Genomic DNA, 19,407 nt, shown 5'->3' on the forward strand with positions numbered 1-19,407 from the left:
GTAACTCTACTGATGTTTTGGCAGAAGAAGCACCAAAGGGGGTCGTTGGTGTGGTGTGATTGGAGGCGTGGCCGGATGCTAATCAGCGCAAGTCCTATCGTGTGATCGACAACATATATACAATTACACATCCGCACACATAAGAAAATATTATGTATGGATAATCAAATGTGGACTATAGTGTGGAACAACTGCACATGCAGGTCAAGTAGCACTGTGATGCGAAAAATAATGTATAATATTGTTATTTAATATTTTGAAGGTGACAATTAAAATAAAAAAAAAATCTTATGACTTGTAATATTTCAAATGATTCAATTGCTTTTTCGAATTAATAATGTTATTTGAAAACCGATGATATTTATTAAATTGATCGTTATATATTGTTATACATTAACATCAATTTCCAACTCTTTATATGCTCTCAGAACTCCCTCTAATTTAACGATATTAATTTTGCACTAAAAATAAGTGAATGACATCATCTTATTCTGAAACATATATCTATTTATAAACAATCAAATGGGCTATTATGCAATTTCCATTTAAAATAAGTAATTTACAAATAGTATTAATATAAAAAAAAAATTGAGACCAAACTCACTTGAGATTTCAGGATCACCAGTCCCAAATAAAACAAAGAGAAATTTGCATATATACCATAGAAGTTTCATGGATGTCAAACACCTAAAATTTTACATTTGCATTCGTGTTAGACAGATAAATACATAAGAATCATGCAGTCTGCAACTCTGCATGTAAATACCCAATAAATCAATTGAAATTCTTAAGCATTCATCTACCAAACATAAAATATCAAGTACTGGATATTGTACGTTGATGGGAAACCTTGTTAAGTTATTTGGCTTCAATCCGAAACCAACCATTTAGAGTCTGTTTGGGGCAGCTCTGATCAGGTGCTCTTATGATAAGCTACTGTTAGAAAGCTGCTAATGGTGAAGCAATACATCCATTTAGATGTTCTGCTGTGTTGCAGATATTTTATAGAAAAAAAAATTGTTATGCCCTTATGTATATATGTTAGTTGTAAGTCTGTAGTTTCATGAATAATTTAAATAAAATAGAAATAAATTTTGACAATTAAGAGAAATCATTATTCTATTATTCTATTAAATCAAGCGTAATACATCACTTAATACATAATAACGTGATAATAAAATTTACAACAACAAATAATGTTATTGTAACATTGCCTTTTATATCCACATAATCAAGTCTTTTGGAGATTTTTATTTTCAAAGCTTCTCTCCAAACATGATAGCTATTTGGGTGTTCTTCTTTTGATGTCCACATGTCCAATGTAAAGGAAGTATTTTTAAACAAGTTAAATTAAGTAAATTTTGATCAAAATTGCTAGTCTAAACGTGTGGGCAAAATCCCAACTCCTCCAAAAACATCTTCAAAATAACAAATAATATTTTCTCAAGTGTTCAGATTCAATCAATTGATAAGTAATCCTAATTTGACGTTGAATACACAGTTATATTCATAGTTGTACTCATGAATACAACCATACAACATGATTGTATTAGTCTAGATGTCGTTCACATCTAATATTCTCTCCTCACTCCTGGATTGCAAGAAAAGAGTCTAAAAGGTGGACATGTTCAACATGCTTGCGTACCACGTATGCACTCTCTCTCTCTCTCTCTCTCTCTCTAACTAGATCATATCCCCAATCTCTCTCCCTCTCTATTATTCTCTCACGCACCATCTCTCTCTCTCCCCCGCTCGTTTTCTCCTGCTTCAAGCCATCTCCACCTTCTCAACATCTATAGTTTCTTCCAACCTTCCATTTGCACGCTACACTCCCAAATACCAGTGAGAAAAAACTTAGATTCATTCGTTCGAGAATCTTGCACGGGTTAAAACATACTCGAGCTCAAATCAAAGCTACTTGAAATACTTGTAAAAGTGATTTAAAATCAACTCAATTTGATAAATTAAATACCCACGTGTGCTATTTAGTTTGTCTCAACTTTTCTAAACTTAAATGTCTAACAATGTTACAATGTTACGCGGGCTAATTGCATGTTTAGCCTAAAATTAAATATGCTTCAATAAATGTGCATGTATTTTAAAACTTCACAAAAATCTTCTTTCCAAAAGCCAAATAAAAAACTATTAAATCACACACTCTCAAACCGGTCACCTTGCTTACAAGGCAATGTTGTAAGTCGCACATTTACCTAGTCTAATTCTCCTCCCTCTAAGGACCAGAGTTCACAAAATTGAGCTTCTACTTTGATCTTCCTCTCTAGATGAATTGGAGTTGAAAAGACTGAGCCCCCACTAAGCCAGTCTGATCCTTCTCCTAACACAGACAGAAATTGACATGCTCTCTAGATGAATTGGAGTTGAAAAGACTGAGCCCTCACTAAGCCAGTTTGATCCTTCTCCTAACACAAAACCAAATACACTTTTCAATGCTTAAGTGACAGCTTAATTAAATATCAAAATAAGCATTTCAATCATTCACCAATAATGGGCATACTATTGCACATCTCAATCAGAGGGATTTATCTAAAATTAAAGGAATTTCAAATCATAAAAATTTTTAAATATTTAAATAAAATTAACAATCACTAAAATCTAAAGAACAAAAAATCCAATGTCTGTCACCATCATTTGTTGGGGGGATAAATTTAATCTTAGCCTAAGCTTAAAAGTCATTGTCATATTAAACATACTAATAAATTCAAACACAAAATAAATATGTCATTAAAGATGTGGCATGAGTCCTCTGTTTGTGTTATTTGGCTAAAACTTCACAAAAAAATTGGTTACGACTAATGCTCTCTTAGCGGATAATTTGGTCAATAAGCTCGATCAAGTTGTTTAGCTAGTAGTCTCCATTGTACAATGATCACGATTATAACTTGTATATTCGTCAATAATATTTTGCCCCTTTTTATGACATGATATATTTGATAAGACACAAAACCCTTTTTAAGTTGAGATTAACTTAGATTAGTCCCTACAGAGAAATAGCCACCCCGTGTTTAGAAAATTCCCTTGGACAAATAACCAAATGATTCTTCAGTCAGGTTAGGTAACGATTTTATCTGACTAAATAAATCAAGGTCCTTGACAACACCAAACGACAAAACCATAAAATTTTGATAAGGTGCTAGGTCATTTCCTCTGTCATATACTCTTAAGCTCGCCGTGATAATTTCATAATTTAAAAATATCAAAATTGCTAATATTATAGGCTAAGTGGATTTTTAACATCTGATGACTAGCCTTGATGGAGAGTGCTTTCCCATTATAGAGACTGATAATTAACCATAGGGGTGGCCTTTAGTCTATAAAAAACCTCGAATCCTAGATTTAAATTCTCACAAAATGATGGTGCAATCTCCGAGAAGAGTCTTATCTATTATCTCATATCTTTGAAAATTTAACCCAGAGCCTCACTATAAACTGCCTCGTTCTAATTCACTCTTCTCTATTCAGGGAGGTTGGGGCGTTTCGAATTTTCGAAGCCCAAACAAACCTGAAAATCTATACATTCCCTTTGCATTTTCATGGTAATGCAGCAAATCAAACGACCCACCAATAGTTTTGTTCTCATGCCCAAGCCTCAACGGTATAAATAAATATATAAATTCAGAAATGCATTTGTAGTGGAAAACAATATGCAGAATTTTGAGATGAAATCCATTAAAATATAAAATGCAACATCAATTTTATGTACGATATGCATTTAATATTCAAATTATATTTGCATTAACCAAATTATTAAAAAAATCAGAATTTTTTACATATTGTTTATCATAAATATATTTCTCTTCAAGTTAAATCATCCTCATTCAGAGTTTCGTGCTCATCGGCATCTTCTATTTTTAACCCATCCAGATCACCTGTTGGCAATTTTCTTGCAAGTCTAATAATCTGACATCCAAAACAAAATCCATTAGCTCTCATAAAAAATCAAAAAAATTCACGGAATCAATTTGAATGAATATTAAATTATTGGAAGATTTACATGCATACCCCTCAATTCCTATGTATTTACATATTAACACAAACTTCAATTTTTATATGTCTATCTTCCTTATGCATACAAGATATATTTTCTTTTTAAAATTTAAATTAGTGGTATTTTTATGTGAAATGTAAAAAGTAAAGCTTAGATGTTATATATATATTCTTATTTAAAAAGAAATTGTCGAAGGCTATGATACGAGCCCCAGTTACTCCTCATTCGCCTATAATTCAAGTACCACACCCTACACTCGGGGGAATCGAACTCCAGGCTAACTAATCTGAGTATATATATATATAGAAATTGCTTGCTATGCATGTAAATGGCCCTTAATCATTAATTCGTCATTTTTGTGAAGGCTATAAATTGGGAGTATTGAAGAATAACAACACGAACAGAGATATTTGATCCACCTATCAATCATAAAAAAAAAAAAAAAATTTGAACTGCTAATCAAAATATAAAGAACATCAATAAAATTAGTGAGCAGAATTACCACATGATCGAGATGAGAAATGGGGCTTGATTGGGCTACACGTTTGATCTCTTCGATATCGCCTTCTCTATAAGCAGAAAGTAGCTTGCTTGCACAGCGGTTCTGATCACTACTTAGGAAAGCTGCAATCCTGTTCAAATCAATTAAATAAGCTAAACCTCCATTTGTGCTTCAAATTTTTAAATTCTGTTTTGAAAATTAATTTATTAATTAGATTCACTTGTTTGGTTCGATTGAGATTGAAATTAATTTTGTTTTTAAACTCTAAAAGGCATAAAATAAAATAAAAAAATCTTCTTTTTAAATTTTTATATCAACATACAGAACAAGCTAAATTAAAAACTTGAGCGGAGACAATCCACAATAACATCTATAAGCTCTGACAAGTTTGGCCATCGATAAAAATGTATAAAGCGACAAATTTTAAATTGAATAATAAGAAAATACGATCTATCTCAAAAAATGCTTTAAATTAATTGTTTGCTACTCACTGTGTGCAATCATCATAGCATTTCCGAGCTTGCTTGAAATCGTGCAAATAAAGATAGACAATAATTGCACTGAGATATGCCTACAAGAATAACAGTCATACATATCATTTTAAAAGATTACGGATGTTAAGGAAAGAAAGAGAGAGTCTATGACAATAAAATTTCAACAAAGAAAAAATGCAGAGAATCAATAAAATCATAATTCTACATAGGCTGGAGCTTTAAGCAGATTCAGCCTATATAATGTTTTAAGAACAGAGTTAGAAATGAAAATATGGAAACTTTAAAAAGAAGAATTAGATCGGACCACCACACTCCTGGCAAAGGAAAATTCTTAAGACCAGAACGAATTGTTCCAGCAAATACAAATACTTTATCAGAATTTAACTGTTTATTTACGCGTATGATATTAAATCAGTGATTATGAATGAAGAACGCAATAAATTCATCTGATGAAATGAAAAAGCTTCATAGTGTCTAAATATTAAAGCTTCTTAAATTGGAATTTTATCTAATAAAAGAAATGTCATGCCAGACCACAAATTACTGCAAGCGTGTTGTGCATATATATTATATTACACGAACAGAGCTATGTCCTCCCCAATATTGCATATACCGGAGTTTACCCAAACCACAACACAGGACAAATTTATTAATGGCTCAAACATGATTAAAATAATGCCTCAAAAAGAAAGAAAGACGACGTAAAGCAAAAGCATAAAACAAAACATCACAAATAAAAACTCAACAAATGTATTTTTCTTAAAATTTTATTTGCCAAAATTTATCAGTTTGAATGGCTTCCACATGCTCCAGCATTTATCTCTTTGAGAACTTCTTTTCAGGGCATATAATCAATCTCATAATTTTTCAGTTCAATTAACCACTACTTCAATTCCCCCGAAACGACATAAATAGCCGAAAGGGCTTCTACATTATAAGTCTGAACGGTCTGTTAGTCACCAACTTGACTAGATTTGTTTGAAAAGAATGCTCGAACACATCATATTAATGTCAACTCAGCTAGAGTGGCCTACCCAATCTAGTTTGTTTCAACTTAGCTTTGTTCAAAGTTGTTGTTTTCCTATTACTAAGCAAACAGGTGTAGAACTTATACGTGAATCATTAATTCACTACATTTCAGCAATTTTCCGCTCAATTTTAGATGAATAAGAATCAATGAAAATATAGTGCAATAAATAATTCCATCCAGTTTAAGTCGTTGAATTTCTCTGAGTGATTTAAAAAAAAGGAGCTGATACCACAGTTAACCCAGATCGCAACGGAAACACAATATTATTGTTGAACGATAAGGGAATTACAATAAGTTTCTCAAAGCAGGAAATGAGCATACAAAGACAGCCAACTCCATAGGGTGATGGCGAAGGTCGGTGGGCTGCAGCTGTACAGCAGGCGGGAAAAGGGGTAGCGGGGTGGTAATGGCAGGTTGTGAGGCTAGATGAGGGGTTGCAGCCATCAACAGAGGTCCAGGATGGGGTCTGCGGCCAAACAAGAAGGGGAAGGGAGTCTTGAAAGCGGCAGGGTGGAAGAAGGGTGCGGGCAGCAAACAGGAGCAGCTTGGAAGCAGGATTATGACAAGAAGCAGGGGGTGATTCTGGGGGCGGGCTCTAGTGGCCCAACAAGGAGAGCTTACGTGTTTGCAGCTGAGAGAGAAGGTGTAGGAAGGGTGCAAGTGGGCTGGCAGCAGGGAAGATAAAGGCGGCAACGAGGAAGGAGCGGAAGAATACACACCACGTCGAACAAGTTACAGCCGGAGCATTTTTTTCACAGTCGAATACAGCCCTAGAAAGAGAGAAACGCCTCAAGGAAGAAATCTAAAATCAGAGAACGGCAAAAAACTTAACCCTAAAACAATAAGCAACATATTTAAAATAAGATAGGTAGGAAGAGGAGGAGGCGCGGTAGTTCCCGGCAATAACCAGTCAATCGATCCAGTCTCCCTGTTGGTCCGACACCTTGCAGAATCGACCGATTCAGCGTAGAAGCCCTGTGTCAGCCTCATGGGGTTGGGAGAGTTATGACCTCATTCGTCGAAACTTGTATTTGCCCATTATCGGTGATGGAGTTGTTGTAACCTCTAAAGGCTGAAGGCTCCTCAATTGCGAACCAAAAAGCACTTGGATGCCACTGGCAACTGCGCCGTACCCCAAGGCACCTAAGGATCTTTTCCCACTTACAAACAAACATCCATATCGATCCATATCTCTGAGAGCACACTACTGCTCTGGCTCGGGCATGCGTGTCACGCATACATTGTTGAAAATCCTCCCAAAAAAGCACAAGTTCAGCTCAACCTGTGAGGATAACTGAAAACTCTCTGAGTGGTGGTGGCCAAGGTGGCAAGGTATCAATTGTGAAGTCCATAAATGCTCTCTGTCGTGAATGTCCCATGTCTAGAATCGGCGTCTCAGTACTGTCACCCTCTATCGTCACCAACATAAATCTCACCGACGTTTCTCTGCTACAAAGAGCACCTGTGATCTCAGGCTTCGCGGAAGGGAGAAGGACGATGAGCTTCCCCACCCAATGAAAGAGTAGTTGTTTATGAATCCGTCGTGTTGGGTCTTACGGTCAAATTTTCACGGTCTCCCTAACAATAGGTGGCAGGCATCCATAGGGACCTCATAGCACCACACATGATCCTACAACTGGTTTCCAATCGCAAACTCTACTAGACACATCCGAACAATGTTGACCCTGTTCTCTTTTAGTCACGTCAGAGAATACGTCTGGGAATATCTCAGAGTCATAAGGCTCAATTTCTCTACTATCTGCGTAGATGTCAAGTTCTTGTTACTCCTTCAATCAATGATGAGACTACATACCTTCTCGTTCTCAATACGAGTGTAGAATAAGTTGTGGCAAAGCCACTGCGGATCCCTCATATCCTCAGTCTGTAGGATTTGTCGAACCAGGAGCTCTCGCCTTCATCCGATGGGAGATGATATACCTCACCCTATTCCTCAACAACCTCTTCATAGCTAACGTTCTTCATGTCGCCCTGCTCGGTAAAAGACGCAACTCAACTTGTTGAATAGCCTTAGTAGGCGTGCTACTCTTCTCAGGCTTCTCACTGAGGGAGGCACTGTCATTCTCCGAACCAGTTTTCTCAACTCTCCGATGCATGCTCCTGTTGATATCTCCAACTGCGGTTTGTTGCATAACTGGTGGTGGATGATTGCTCTACTTCCATTGTCTTTCTACTTACAATGCTAAGGTCTGGACATCTCTAAGTGACCAATAGGGTTGCAGTCATACCACAGTGCTGATAGCGAACATCAAACCTCCTAGATAGCGGGCTATCGTATGCTCATCTGGCTACACCGACTAGCACTTTATCTACAAGTGGTTAAGCTGGATCGTGAACACCTATAGATCTCGTTGTTGCAGGTGATGGAGCCTCAGAAATATTTCATGATGGTTGTGAGGTGGCAGGTATTTCCTCTGCATCTCCTTCCTCATCTTCTCTCATTTTGTGATCTTGCTACTATCCTCTCTCTTTCTCTGCCTCCATTGGTTTTCCCACCACAGTGAGGCACCCTTCTTCAACTTGATGACTGTTAGTTTTACCTGTTTATCCTCTGACAAGTCGTTATACTTGAAAATTCACTCGGCGAATTGCAACAAGTAGAGAAAGTCGCCTGGATCATACCTTCATCGAACTTCGGTAAAGTAGAGAAAATTATGTTGTGGTCTCCTTTCTCGACCTTCTATGATATTGAATTTCGTAGCGCAGGAGCCTATATTCTTCATCACAGACATCTTCTCTATGAAACGAATTAAGATCCCCGTCCTTTTCTCCCCTTCGGCTCTCCGATCTCGATTGAGAGTAATCTCCCTCTGAGTCCCATCATCCATCTCTGTTAGCCTCTACTGAAAGCGATGGATCTCTTGTTGTAACTTAATCTCGGATAGGGTACAACATCTATCTTGGTGGCATGGTTAGGATTTGAAATTTGTGATGGTGAAAAGGATATTTGATGGTAGGAAAGAAAGTTTTAAGTTATGGCAGATGCTAAGAAACTCTAAGATAAGACTAGGATTAGACTAGCTCTGATACCAATTGATATCAGAGTTAACCCAGATCATAACGAAAACACAATTATTATTATTGAACCATAGGGGGATTAGAACAAGTTTCTCGAAACAGGAAATAAGCAATACAAACATCACCGACTCCCTAAGGTATTGGTGGGTTGGTCGGTTGGGGTTGTGCGACATGCAGAAAAAGGAATAGGGGGTGGTAAGGGCAGGTTGATGGGCTGGATGAGGAGTTCCGACCATCAGCGGAGTCTAGGATGGGGTATGCAGCCAAACAGGAAGGGGAAGGGGGTCTTGAAAGCGGCAGGGTGGAAGATCAAGGCACCGCCTGAAGGCAAGGTTGCAGCACGTAGCGTGGGGTTTTTGGGGCTCCAGTGGCCCAACAGGAGGGCTTAAGGGTTAGCAGATGGGAGAATAGGTGTAGGAAGGGTGCAGGTCGGCTAGCAGTGGGGAAGATAAAGATGGCAGCGAGGAAAGAGCGGAAAGATACACACCACCTCGAACGAGTTACAACCAGAACAGCTTCTCAACATCGGATGCAACCCTAGGAAGGGAGTAACTACCGGAGACAAATTTGAAATCAAAGAACAGCAAAAAACTAAACCCTACAACAATAAGCAACATATTTATAATAAAATAGGTAGAAGGAGAATAGAAGGGGAGGCAGTTCCCGCCCAATAACCAGTCGGCCAGTCCAACCTCTCTCTTGGACTGGCACAATGCTGAACCTACCGGTTCAACATGAAAGCCCCACAACAAGAGAACTCCTTTCTCTATACATAGAAAAACTAACATACACAAGGTAAATTACCTATCAGCTTGCACACCTCCACCAAACAAGAAGAATATATCTGTAAAATCACTCAAACTTATTGAGGTTGACTTGAATTCCATTTGAATAATTATGTAACGCAAGAACTCCGCATCCTACACAAATATTGCAATTAGTAAAATTGAGTTTCGTAATATACCTTCTTAATGATGTGAGCTTCTCAGATCTAGAAGGTGTTTGGCTAGTCTTTTGCTTCTGATGAATACATCATTGATGTATAACTCCACCTTTCCTGTTCTCAAACCAGTCATCCATTGGAAAATACAGAGTTCACAGAAGATGTATTTAGTAGGAATGCCTTCTTAGAGTTGTGAAAGTCTTAGGGATATATGTCGAAGGTTTTGGCTAGGCTTTTGATTTTGATTAGTAAATCAATGATGTACGGCTCTAAGTTTCACCTTCCTTGTGATCAAAGTCCTTACTATTAGCCAATGATATGTGATGAGTGATTTTCAAACTAAACAAAACTGTCTTATTTGGAATAACCTTAAACTAGAACATCCAAGAAAGCATCAAGAAAACTCAACATGAAAAATCGAACTACTAAATTAACTAAGCATGGATGCTCGATATAAAAAAACGAATCAACAGACATCATTTATCCCTTATGAAGTCTATGTACATTCTTCAATTTTTTTTTATAGCCATTGCCTATGACCATATTTCGAACCCAGCCAAGGCATCGAATTCTTTGGATGGAACCTAAATCAAGTACTTTGCATAAATCCGGTCAGATTGCATATTAAATCTCAATGTACATATTTACTTTATTTGATTGATTGTTTTGTCAGCCAACTAGATATAAACTTGACGAAAAATGATGTCCAATCTACATCCCACCCCCAACATCTCAAAGAGCTCCTCTCAAAAGAAAAATCAACTTAGTTTGAGAATTAGCTTCAAAGACTTACTTAATGCAAGAAGTCCAACCAAAATCTCCTTCAATTATTGAAACTTCAACTACCATTCCGACGAGCAAAAGTCTCATCTGAGTTTTCATTCCACTACCAACAAAGGTTAATTGTTGCTCCTGAAAAATGTTCATATGATACTTCTAAAATAAAGGTAACTAATACTAATTTCAAAATTTAATTGTCAAATGGCTCATTGATGTATCCACAGAAATTATTCAAAAGCAATCGCTTGAATATCAGCAATGCTATCCATAGTATAAAATCAATCATCTCATCTTGTGAGAAATATAAGCCTCCCAAATGACTGGAAGAGTAATCATTCAATCTAGGATTCATTCTCCTAAAAACTTGAACAAACTTTAATGGTGGTCTGTAAGTTTGTTTGTCTAAATCAAGCTTCTTGAATAGATAAAAAAAAAATATTTACATAACTATGTAAATTAGAACTCTACAACTTGGATATTGATCATCTCTTAACAACTATCATAACATTGAGCAAATTCTGGTTAACCAAAAGAACATAAAATGTAAAGCAAATGATAAGTACGATGTTATGGTAACATTTATCTCATAATATTAATAGTAAAATCCCAATGGCTTGCAACCTCAGAAACAGTTCCATCAATGTATGCCTCAATCATATTAGCAATCTTGATTTCGCTCAGCCTAGCTTAGTTCAAGATTGTGCTCCATTTGTTGGCCTTGATGCTAGTCAGCCGAAAACTTTAAGGTGCCCCTCTTGTATGAGTTCTTCAATGATCACATGGAGCCAACATTAATTATATATTGTGATCATGACTGTCAGAAATAAAATTTACATGTTTATATCATCTTCAAAGCTTTATTCATGAGATGTAACCATTGAAGAACTCTGTCTTATAATATAGGCATAATAATCGAGACTGGGCAGTTTGAAGGCAGCAACAAATCATGATACTCAGAGATGAAATTGATCACGCTTCATGATATCTATTTCTAAGAAAAGCATCCTCGAGTAGAGAACTTTTATCAGTTTCTTCATAGTCCTATTATCATAAGTTATTCATCCTACTTTTGTTTCTCACAAGGGACCAAGACCAACATAGTTTATTCGGGCAGCAATACTTAATATTTCTAGTATCTCCTCCAAATTTAGGTTATCAGCATCCTTCGGCAATATATTCAACATTATATGAAGAGAATTTTAGACAACGATAAATTTGAAAGGGCCCTCCTTGATGTAACTACTGTTAGACCGAACAAGCCACTATATTAAATCTCATCATGTAATTTTTTAAGGACTCTTCTTATTAGACGGCATGCAATAATTTCACGGTCTTAGAAGTTCTGAAAATAGGTGAAACAATCTTTAGAATTCATTAAATTAATGCTGTTGAGAGGAAATCTGAGGAACCAGCTTCTAGCAGAGTCTGAGTGTTATTAAGAACATTCAAGACTGAAAAGCACCTAGCATTATTACAATTAAATCAGATCTTCAAACCACAAAAGGTGCGCTATGTGATGTGCGAGTCATTTGCAAATATCAAACTAAGAACTCTTAAAGTTCAGAGGAATGAGATATCAATACGAGGACTCTTAAACATCAAAGAAATGAGCTCGGTTTTTTAATATATTTTTTCCATAAAATTAAGGGATATAGTGAGACGTCTACATCAAAACTTAGCATAACCACTCAAAGTGCCGCTAAGCTGAAGAGATTTTACTGTGAGTTACTTGTTTCATCATAATGGAGGACAAGTCAAAAACTCCAACAATTGCTTCCAAGTTTTACTTGATGGGGGCAACATGGTCAAATATCATATAGATAAAGGCTGAATCCAGTGCTTAATTCAAGAACTTGTTCATGTGTTGCCTATGCAAAAGCTACATTCAAAGTTTCCCCGGTCGTTGGGTGTGGATTCTCCATTCCAATTCAAAAGCTTGGTGCTTCTGGAATTATCTGTACTGTTGTCCCCCATTATACTTTTCCTTCAATTCAATTAATTTCAATAAGAGCACCAAATGTTAATGTCAACTCTCTGCATATGCAATACCAAAATCTAAAGATTGTTTGAGTATTGGAGAGCGGGAGAGACATGGAGAGAATCACAAAGGAGAGAAGGTATATAATCTAATCGCCTTGTATATGTAAGGGAAACATGAAATGAAAAATTCCAAATTATACAAATAAACAATTGTTCGTCAGAGAATAATTCTCTTTCATTAATCAACACGTTCCTATGCACAATATATGATACTTTAATCAAAATGTAAACCATGGCTGAAAATAAAGATTACATCCTCCTAAAGTTGCTCAAGGAGAAACTAAGAACAAGAAAAAAAGGTTAAGAACTTCATTAACGAGGGATTTCTAGCCCATAAAGAAAGGAAGACAATATGCTACGGAAAGATCCATGTAACATATACTAATCTGAACTGCATGAATGAGGGTAAAGGCCATCAAGGCTAGAAGTTGCACCTTGCATTGACTGTTTACAGCATTGCATGCATCAGCAGCTACACCCCATCGTAAAAGTGAGGTCGCAGCATCAATGTATCTGAATAAGAAAAATTAATAAAAAAAATAGTTCATCAAAAAATTGCTTTGTAAAATACAAATCTGCAATAAAAGATTATGAGCATTCCTATGCACAAGTTAAACACATATTGGCAATAATGAACAGCAAGATCGCAATTAGCAGCCATAATCAAAGGCACTTAGTGGCAAAACATCGTCGCCATTAGGTCTAAAATACTCCGTGACATTTCAGAAACAGGCCAGAAATTAGATTTTCTAAAATTAGTACATTAGCACATATCTGCCTGACGCAGAAGAAACCAGAACATTTTTACAATGCTACAGCTGGATTTTTCAGAGTTTTTGGCTCGGATATTTGTCAGGACAGCCGCAGGCATCGGCTTTCCTCCTTTGAGAGCAGTATCTGAGGGATTGGGTGGTCCTCCGGTTGTATATCTCTCCCAAGGTGATGTTTATCTTCCGAATTCCCTTCCGCATCTTCCCAGTTTGAGTGTGTGTCGTGCCATTGTATTTTCTTTTTCAAGTGTGTTGGTAGTAAACGTTTATTTGCTTTTAATAATATTATTTGTTTTTCCTGTTGTGGTGTGGGTTAATTTTTGTATCAATTGGTATCAAAGCTAACCTAAGTCTAGCTTATCCTAGGGTTTCTAACATTTGTCACACCAAAACCTTTCTCACCTAAAATTTTTCTTTCTCACCTTACATCAACCTTGCACACCTCCTTCCACCTGCCCACACCTAAAACGTAGTCATACTGAAGAGGAGATAATTTCTGGAAGCTTGATCAAGGAGATAATTTTTTCTTTCTCACCTTACATCAACCTTGTACACCTCCTTCTACCTGCCCACACCTAAAACCTAACCATATCGTTGAGGAGATAATTGTTGAAAGCCTGCTGAGGGAGAAAGGAAAATATGTCATTTATGAGAAATTCACAAAGAGGAGTCTAGTGGAATTCTAGGGAGGATATGCAATGGAAAAACTGCCAATGACATCTAGTGGAATTCTAGGGAGGATATGCAATGGAAAAACTGCCAATGACAGCCAAGGCTTACCACCTTCGAGAGGAGACAATCCGGATGAGTCACTTGTAGCCCCAATGGTGACTTGCTAAATCAAAGTAAGGAAGTGAATCTCTTCCAACATGCAGATATCAGGGATGAAGAACCTCTACCTCGAAGATAGGACCTAAAATATTTGTGAAATCAAAATTTTGAATTAAAGGTGGATTTACCATAGTTCGACAGCCACATGCCCGGACGAGTTCATCGAGTGACTCTGGACCTAGAAATGTATCTTTGAGCATCAAGACGTCCCACCAGACGGAATGGTAAAAGAAGTCGCTAGAAAGCTAAAGAAAAATGCATTATTTTGGAGGCAAAATATGAAGTACCTATGCTAACAAGAAGGAAAACATAAATTACTTTCTAGTCCAAGATGATAAATTACTTTCTAGTTCAAGATGAAACAGGAGAAGCAATGCCAGTTCAACCCGGCAATACAGACCAGATGTGCAGATCCCAACTTCAAAGCTGGAGAGACCACATCACCAAATGCCGACACATCTTACAGGCAGGGTTCAACCCTAAGATCTTATAATCAGAATACACCTAGGGAAACATACAAGTTGACCCTTCCAAAAGGGAAAGCAAAGGGAACCAACCGTCATGTTAAAATTCGTCCTTGTCAGGAAATGTTTCAAGTGTCACGGATTTGGTCACATTAAATTGGATTGCACAATCAGGAGAAAGATCTAGTTTAAGGATCAAGGAACAGTTGAAGAAATAAACAATAATCCAGTAGAACATGAAGATTTTGATGATGAATTTGAAGTTCCGGCTGACGAAGAAGAGACGCCAATAATTCCAATTGAGCTCAGGAGGTAGGCACTAGCTGAGTTGACAGTAACTGTTCTACAAGGAATTGAGTCTAAAGTAATTGGTGTTCATGCAGAGTATGAGATTGTGATGTCTCGAGCTACTGTTTTGCAAACATTCATAGGAACATCAGCAGGAGAAAAAAGAAATTCAGGCTTTTTAGATCTCTCTCTCTCTCTCTCTCTCTCTCTCTTCGTTTTATATCTCTCTCTCTCTCTCTCTCTCTCTCTCTCTCTCTCTCTCTATATATATATATATATATATATATATAAGCTATTTCTTGAGTTGCCCCTGCTGAGAAATGTCCAGTATGTCTGAGATGACTCTTTCGTGCCACTTCTAGAAGCCCATTGGGATTCATTGAGGTATTAAATTCAGTTCAATAATATACCCACAGATAGCTAATAAGGCAGGATGAATGAACCACTGTGTTGAAAATCACCTTAGGAAATTTGTAAGAAAGAACATCCAACAATGGTATCCATGTCCTTTTAAAGAAGAAGAAAAAGATGTCTCTCCTGAGTGATTATACTTCAATGCGGTCCAACTTACCATTTATCCCAAATTTGATTCCTCCTGACAGACTTATTTATCAGATATATATAGCTGAGTATGAGGATTGGGAGAAGCATATTATAGATTTACTTGCTTAGGATTGGGCCTGTGAGAATTTACGTCATTTTACAGCTTCAGCTTAAGTTGTGTAAAAAATGGATGGATAATTATTCTATCATAATGTGCTTTGGAATGACAACACCAACATGATTGATTTAACGGGACTTTCAACATTTCAACTGGGTCAAGCTGACTATCATGAGACAAAAGCTTCGACAGATGAAGTCGAAGTTCCCCCAACCTCAAGAGACTGATGCTGGAGCAACCAGAGAATATTTTTTTAGTCCATTGCTATAGTATTACTATAGTACCATGAACTCCAGAAAGTGAGGGGGGCTTGGACCAGTCCAGGAGGGCTAGTTGACCATTTTTTTAGGAATTTCACTTTTATTGGGAGTGGGGTCCACTCCTATTTACCCCAAATCTATTAATATATTGTTTTGTGTTTTTAGGGAATTTTTTGCTCAAATTTTTTTGAGGACAGTTGTCAGAGTCTGCTTTCTCAATTCAAGGGTTGTATATGAGGGATTGGATGGTACTCCGACTATATCTCTCCAAAGACGATGTTTATCTTCTTGATTCCCTTCTGCATCTTCCCCACGACACTCTTGACTATCCTCGATTGTTGCAGCCGCCAAACAGGTTCCTGTAGTTGACTTCCCCTGCAGTTCTCTACCTCCCAGCAGCCAACCTTCCTCTAACCTTGTTGTTGCTTCTAGAAATAGCAACCTCCCCTTCCAACTTGTTGTCACCATCCAAAACCCTCGCTCCACCCATTCCACCTTGCTTATGGCACCGCAAACAGGCCGCACTCTTGTTGTTGCTGCTCCGAACCGGCCACATTGTTCTTGTCGTCGCATTGGACAGCCCTCCTGCATCAATCCCTGTGGCTTGCTAGCAGCCCGAGCCATTAGAAACCATTGTCGCCAGTTTTCTGCTTGCCAATCGCCTCGTCCACCATTTTGCCACCTTCCAAGCCTTTGTCGACCACCACCACCACTCCAAGATTCAACCCTAATTTGAGTGTATCGTGTCTGTTGTTATTTTAAATTTTTAGGTGTCGTGTTATTGTATTTCCTTTTCAAGTTTATTAATTGCAAATGTTTATTTGTTTCATTTAATATTATTTGTTTTTTCCTGTTGAGGTTTGGGTTAACACTAGTATTATTACCTCTCCACTGTTCATCCAATCAATAAGCAACAATGGTAAAAGCCTTCCATAGCGGACCCTATATAAACTCACACATAAGATAAGAAATTAGATGGAACAATGAAATTCAACAACACTGCTTATTTTGTGAGAACTGAAAGTTAAGATAATAGCATTAATCAAACGTTTATTTATATGATCTAAGAAGCAATATGAATGAGATCTTCTGGACCACAAAACAAAGGGGTTGCATGAAAAAAAGAAAAAAATTTAATAACAAACGTCATCACGTTCTCTAGTTTATTTCCATCATAAGTAGATCTTGAAGCGCACTAATAAATCAATACCTGAAATATAAAATTGATGGGGTTCAAGTGTCCAACTTTTTAATATAAAAAAAGGAAGATCAAATGCAGTGTCAAGGCGGAGAATTTGATGAACTGAAGTGGCATCAGCAGAAGGAAATCACAATTTTTTTATAAAAAATGCATCATACATAGTTTTATTTTAAACCAAGTACAAAGTGAGCTTTCACATTAGGATAGTTTTGAAAGATAATCCCAAATGTGGTTTTGATTATACCAAGTTCTGCACAAATGTTTGAAGTAACTGCTTAAAATTGCCCAACCTCCACTAGTTGTGAGAGGTTTAAATCACAAGAAATAATACTCTTCACTCCTAGAAAGGCTTGCCGCTTATCAACCAGAGGCTTACAGCTTACAGACAGTATTAGTATGCCAAAATACTTAAAGAAAGAATGAGTACGGTAAGCATTGTCCAAATTTCTAGTCTATTCAGAGTTAAACATACGATTGTTTATTTCACCGTCTAGGAAATCTTGCAACCGTTAACCTCATAAACCCAACAAATATGAGCATGGCACACTATATGTAAGTAAAAGATTATATAATCTTACATATGTAATGTAGATATTTATTTTTCTATAGGATTGCAAAACTCAAATATCCATAGCATATAGCATGTCTGAATGTACTGAAAGAAGCATATAAACCTGGGCATATAAAAGATACGCACATGACATGATGCAGGAGGAAATCCCACATTCCAGCATTCGAGGGATCGTAAATTAGAATGGGAGTCAGCCCATATTGTTGTGTAGCAGGAGCTGTCCTGCCAGCCAACTGCCGCCAATGTTTAAAAATTTGATGTAAGTACCCGCGTTGAGGCACCCTTCGATTTGAGATGCTAAAGAGTAGCCTCAAGGCTTAAGTCTCAATCCATGGGTGAGGCTTACACCTATTTTAACCGAGGCATATGACTAGAGGCATTTCTCCTCGAGGCGTTTGAGACAAGACTAAGATTTTAAAGTTAAATTAACTGCGATCAACAACCAATGTTTAGGTTTCATTTTAGAGCATCATTCTAAGCGCAACGTCTGCTTTGAGCTTTTACCCAAGCATCAACGAGCGTCCTTGCTTCAAGTAACTACGAGCATCCCTGCTTCTTCACAGTTTCTTGTAGCAGAAGTTGTCCCACCAGCCAACTGCTGCCAATGTTTAAAAAATTGGTTAAAGTGACCACCTGGAAGTACCCCTCGATATGAGGTGCTAAAAAGTAGCCTCAATGCTCAAGTCTCAAGCCTTCAGGTAAGGCTTACACATGTTTTAATCAAGGCGTATGTCTAGAGGCATTTCTCCTCGAGGCATTTGAGGCACGACTCAGGTTTTAAAGTTAATTTAAATTAACTGCGAACAGCCAAAGTTTAGGTTTCATTTTACAGCATTGTCCCGAGAGCAGCATTTGCATCAAGCATTCACCCGAACATCAACGAGCGTCCTATTTCGAGTGTCTACGAAAGTCCTACTTCTCCAAGGTTTCATTTTCGAGCATCATCCCGAGCACAGTTTTTGTTTTGAGCATCGACAAGAGTCCCTGGTTAGAGCATCGACGGGAATCCCTATTTCGAACGTCAAACCGAGCACAGGTTCTACTTCGAGTGACAACCCGGCATAGCTCCTACTTCCTGCATCATTTGTCGAGCGTCATCAATGCGGTAAATAATTTTGTTTTTCCCAATATTTGACTCAAGGGTGTCACAAGAAATAAAGTAATTGTAACATTCAAATTATAAATAACGTGTGAGGAACAGATAGTATTAAAATGAATGTAAGTTGTATTTGTGGTGTTGCATGAGTTTGTGCTTTGTAACAATGGGATAATATTGTTTGTCTATACTGGCAACCCCTCCACTACCACCACTACTAGAGATTGAGTGTTTTCTGCCGTATTGTTCGAACTATCGTATGTTAGGACACTCCAGTTCTCAATGTCATCATTTGCACCCCCACCTCAGACCAAAAAAGCAAACTGCTCCACTAGAGACTGTGATTCCATCTCCTCCTGATCAGCTCCAAGTTTTTGACATTATTGATCATCAGAAGGATACCCCAGAAGACGTCACTTTTCCCGCAGACAATA

At 37.3% G+C, this 19,407-nt stretch overlaps 1 protein-coding gene across 1 annotated transcript; it reads right to left on the reverse strand.

The window, feature by feature from the left end:
- Positions 1–3,762: 3,762 nt before the first annotated feature.
- Positions 3,763–16,661, reverse strand: LOC110021287 (gamma-soluble NSF attachment protein-like). Its single transcript, XM_020719725.1, has 5 exons — positions 16,495–16,661; positions 13,266–13,344; positions 5,000–5,079; positions 4,509–4,638; positions 3,763–3,918 (listed from the first exon to the last, which is right to left on the reverse strand). Exons 1-5 carry the CDS (start codon positions 16,659–16,661, stop codon positions 3,817–3,819), a joined length of 558 nt encoding a protein of 185 aa, XP_020575384.1. The 3' UTR covers positions 3,763–3,816.
- Positions 16,662–19,407: the final 2,746 nt, after the last annotated feature.

The sequence above is a fragment of the Phalaenopsis equestris genome, unplaced genomic scaffold, assembly GCF_001263595.1.
Source record: "Phalaenopsis equestris unplaced genomic scaffold, ASM126359v1 Scaffold000130, whole genome shotgun sequence".
In the NCBI taxonomy this organism is placed as follows: Eukaryota; Viridiplantae; Streptophyta; class Magnoliopsida; order Asparagales; family Orchidaceae; genus Phalaenopsis; species Phalaenopsis equestris.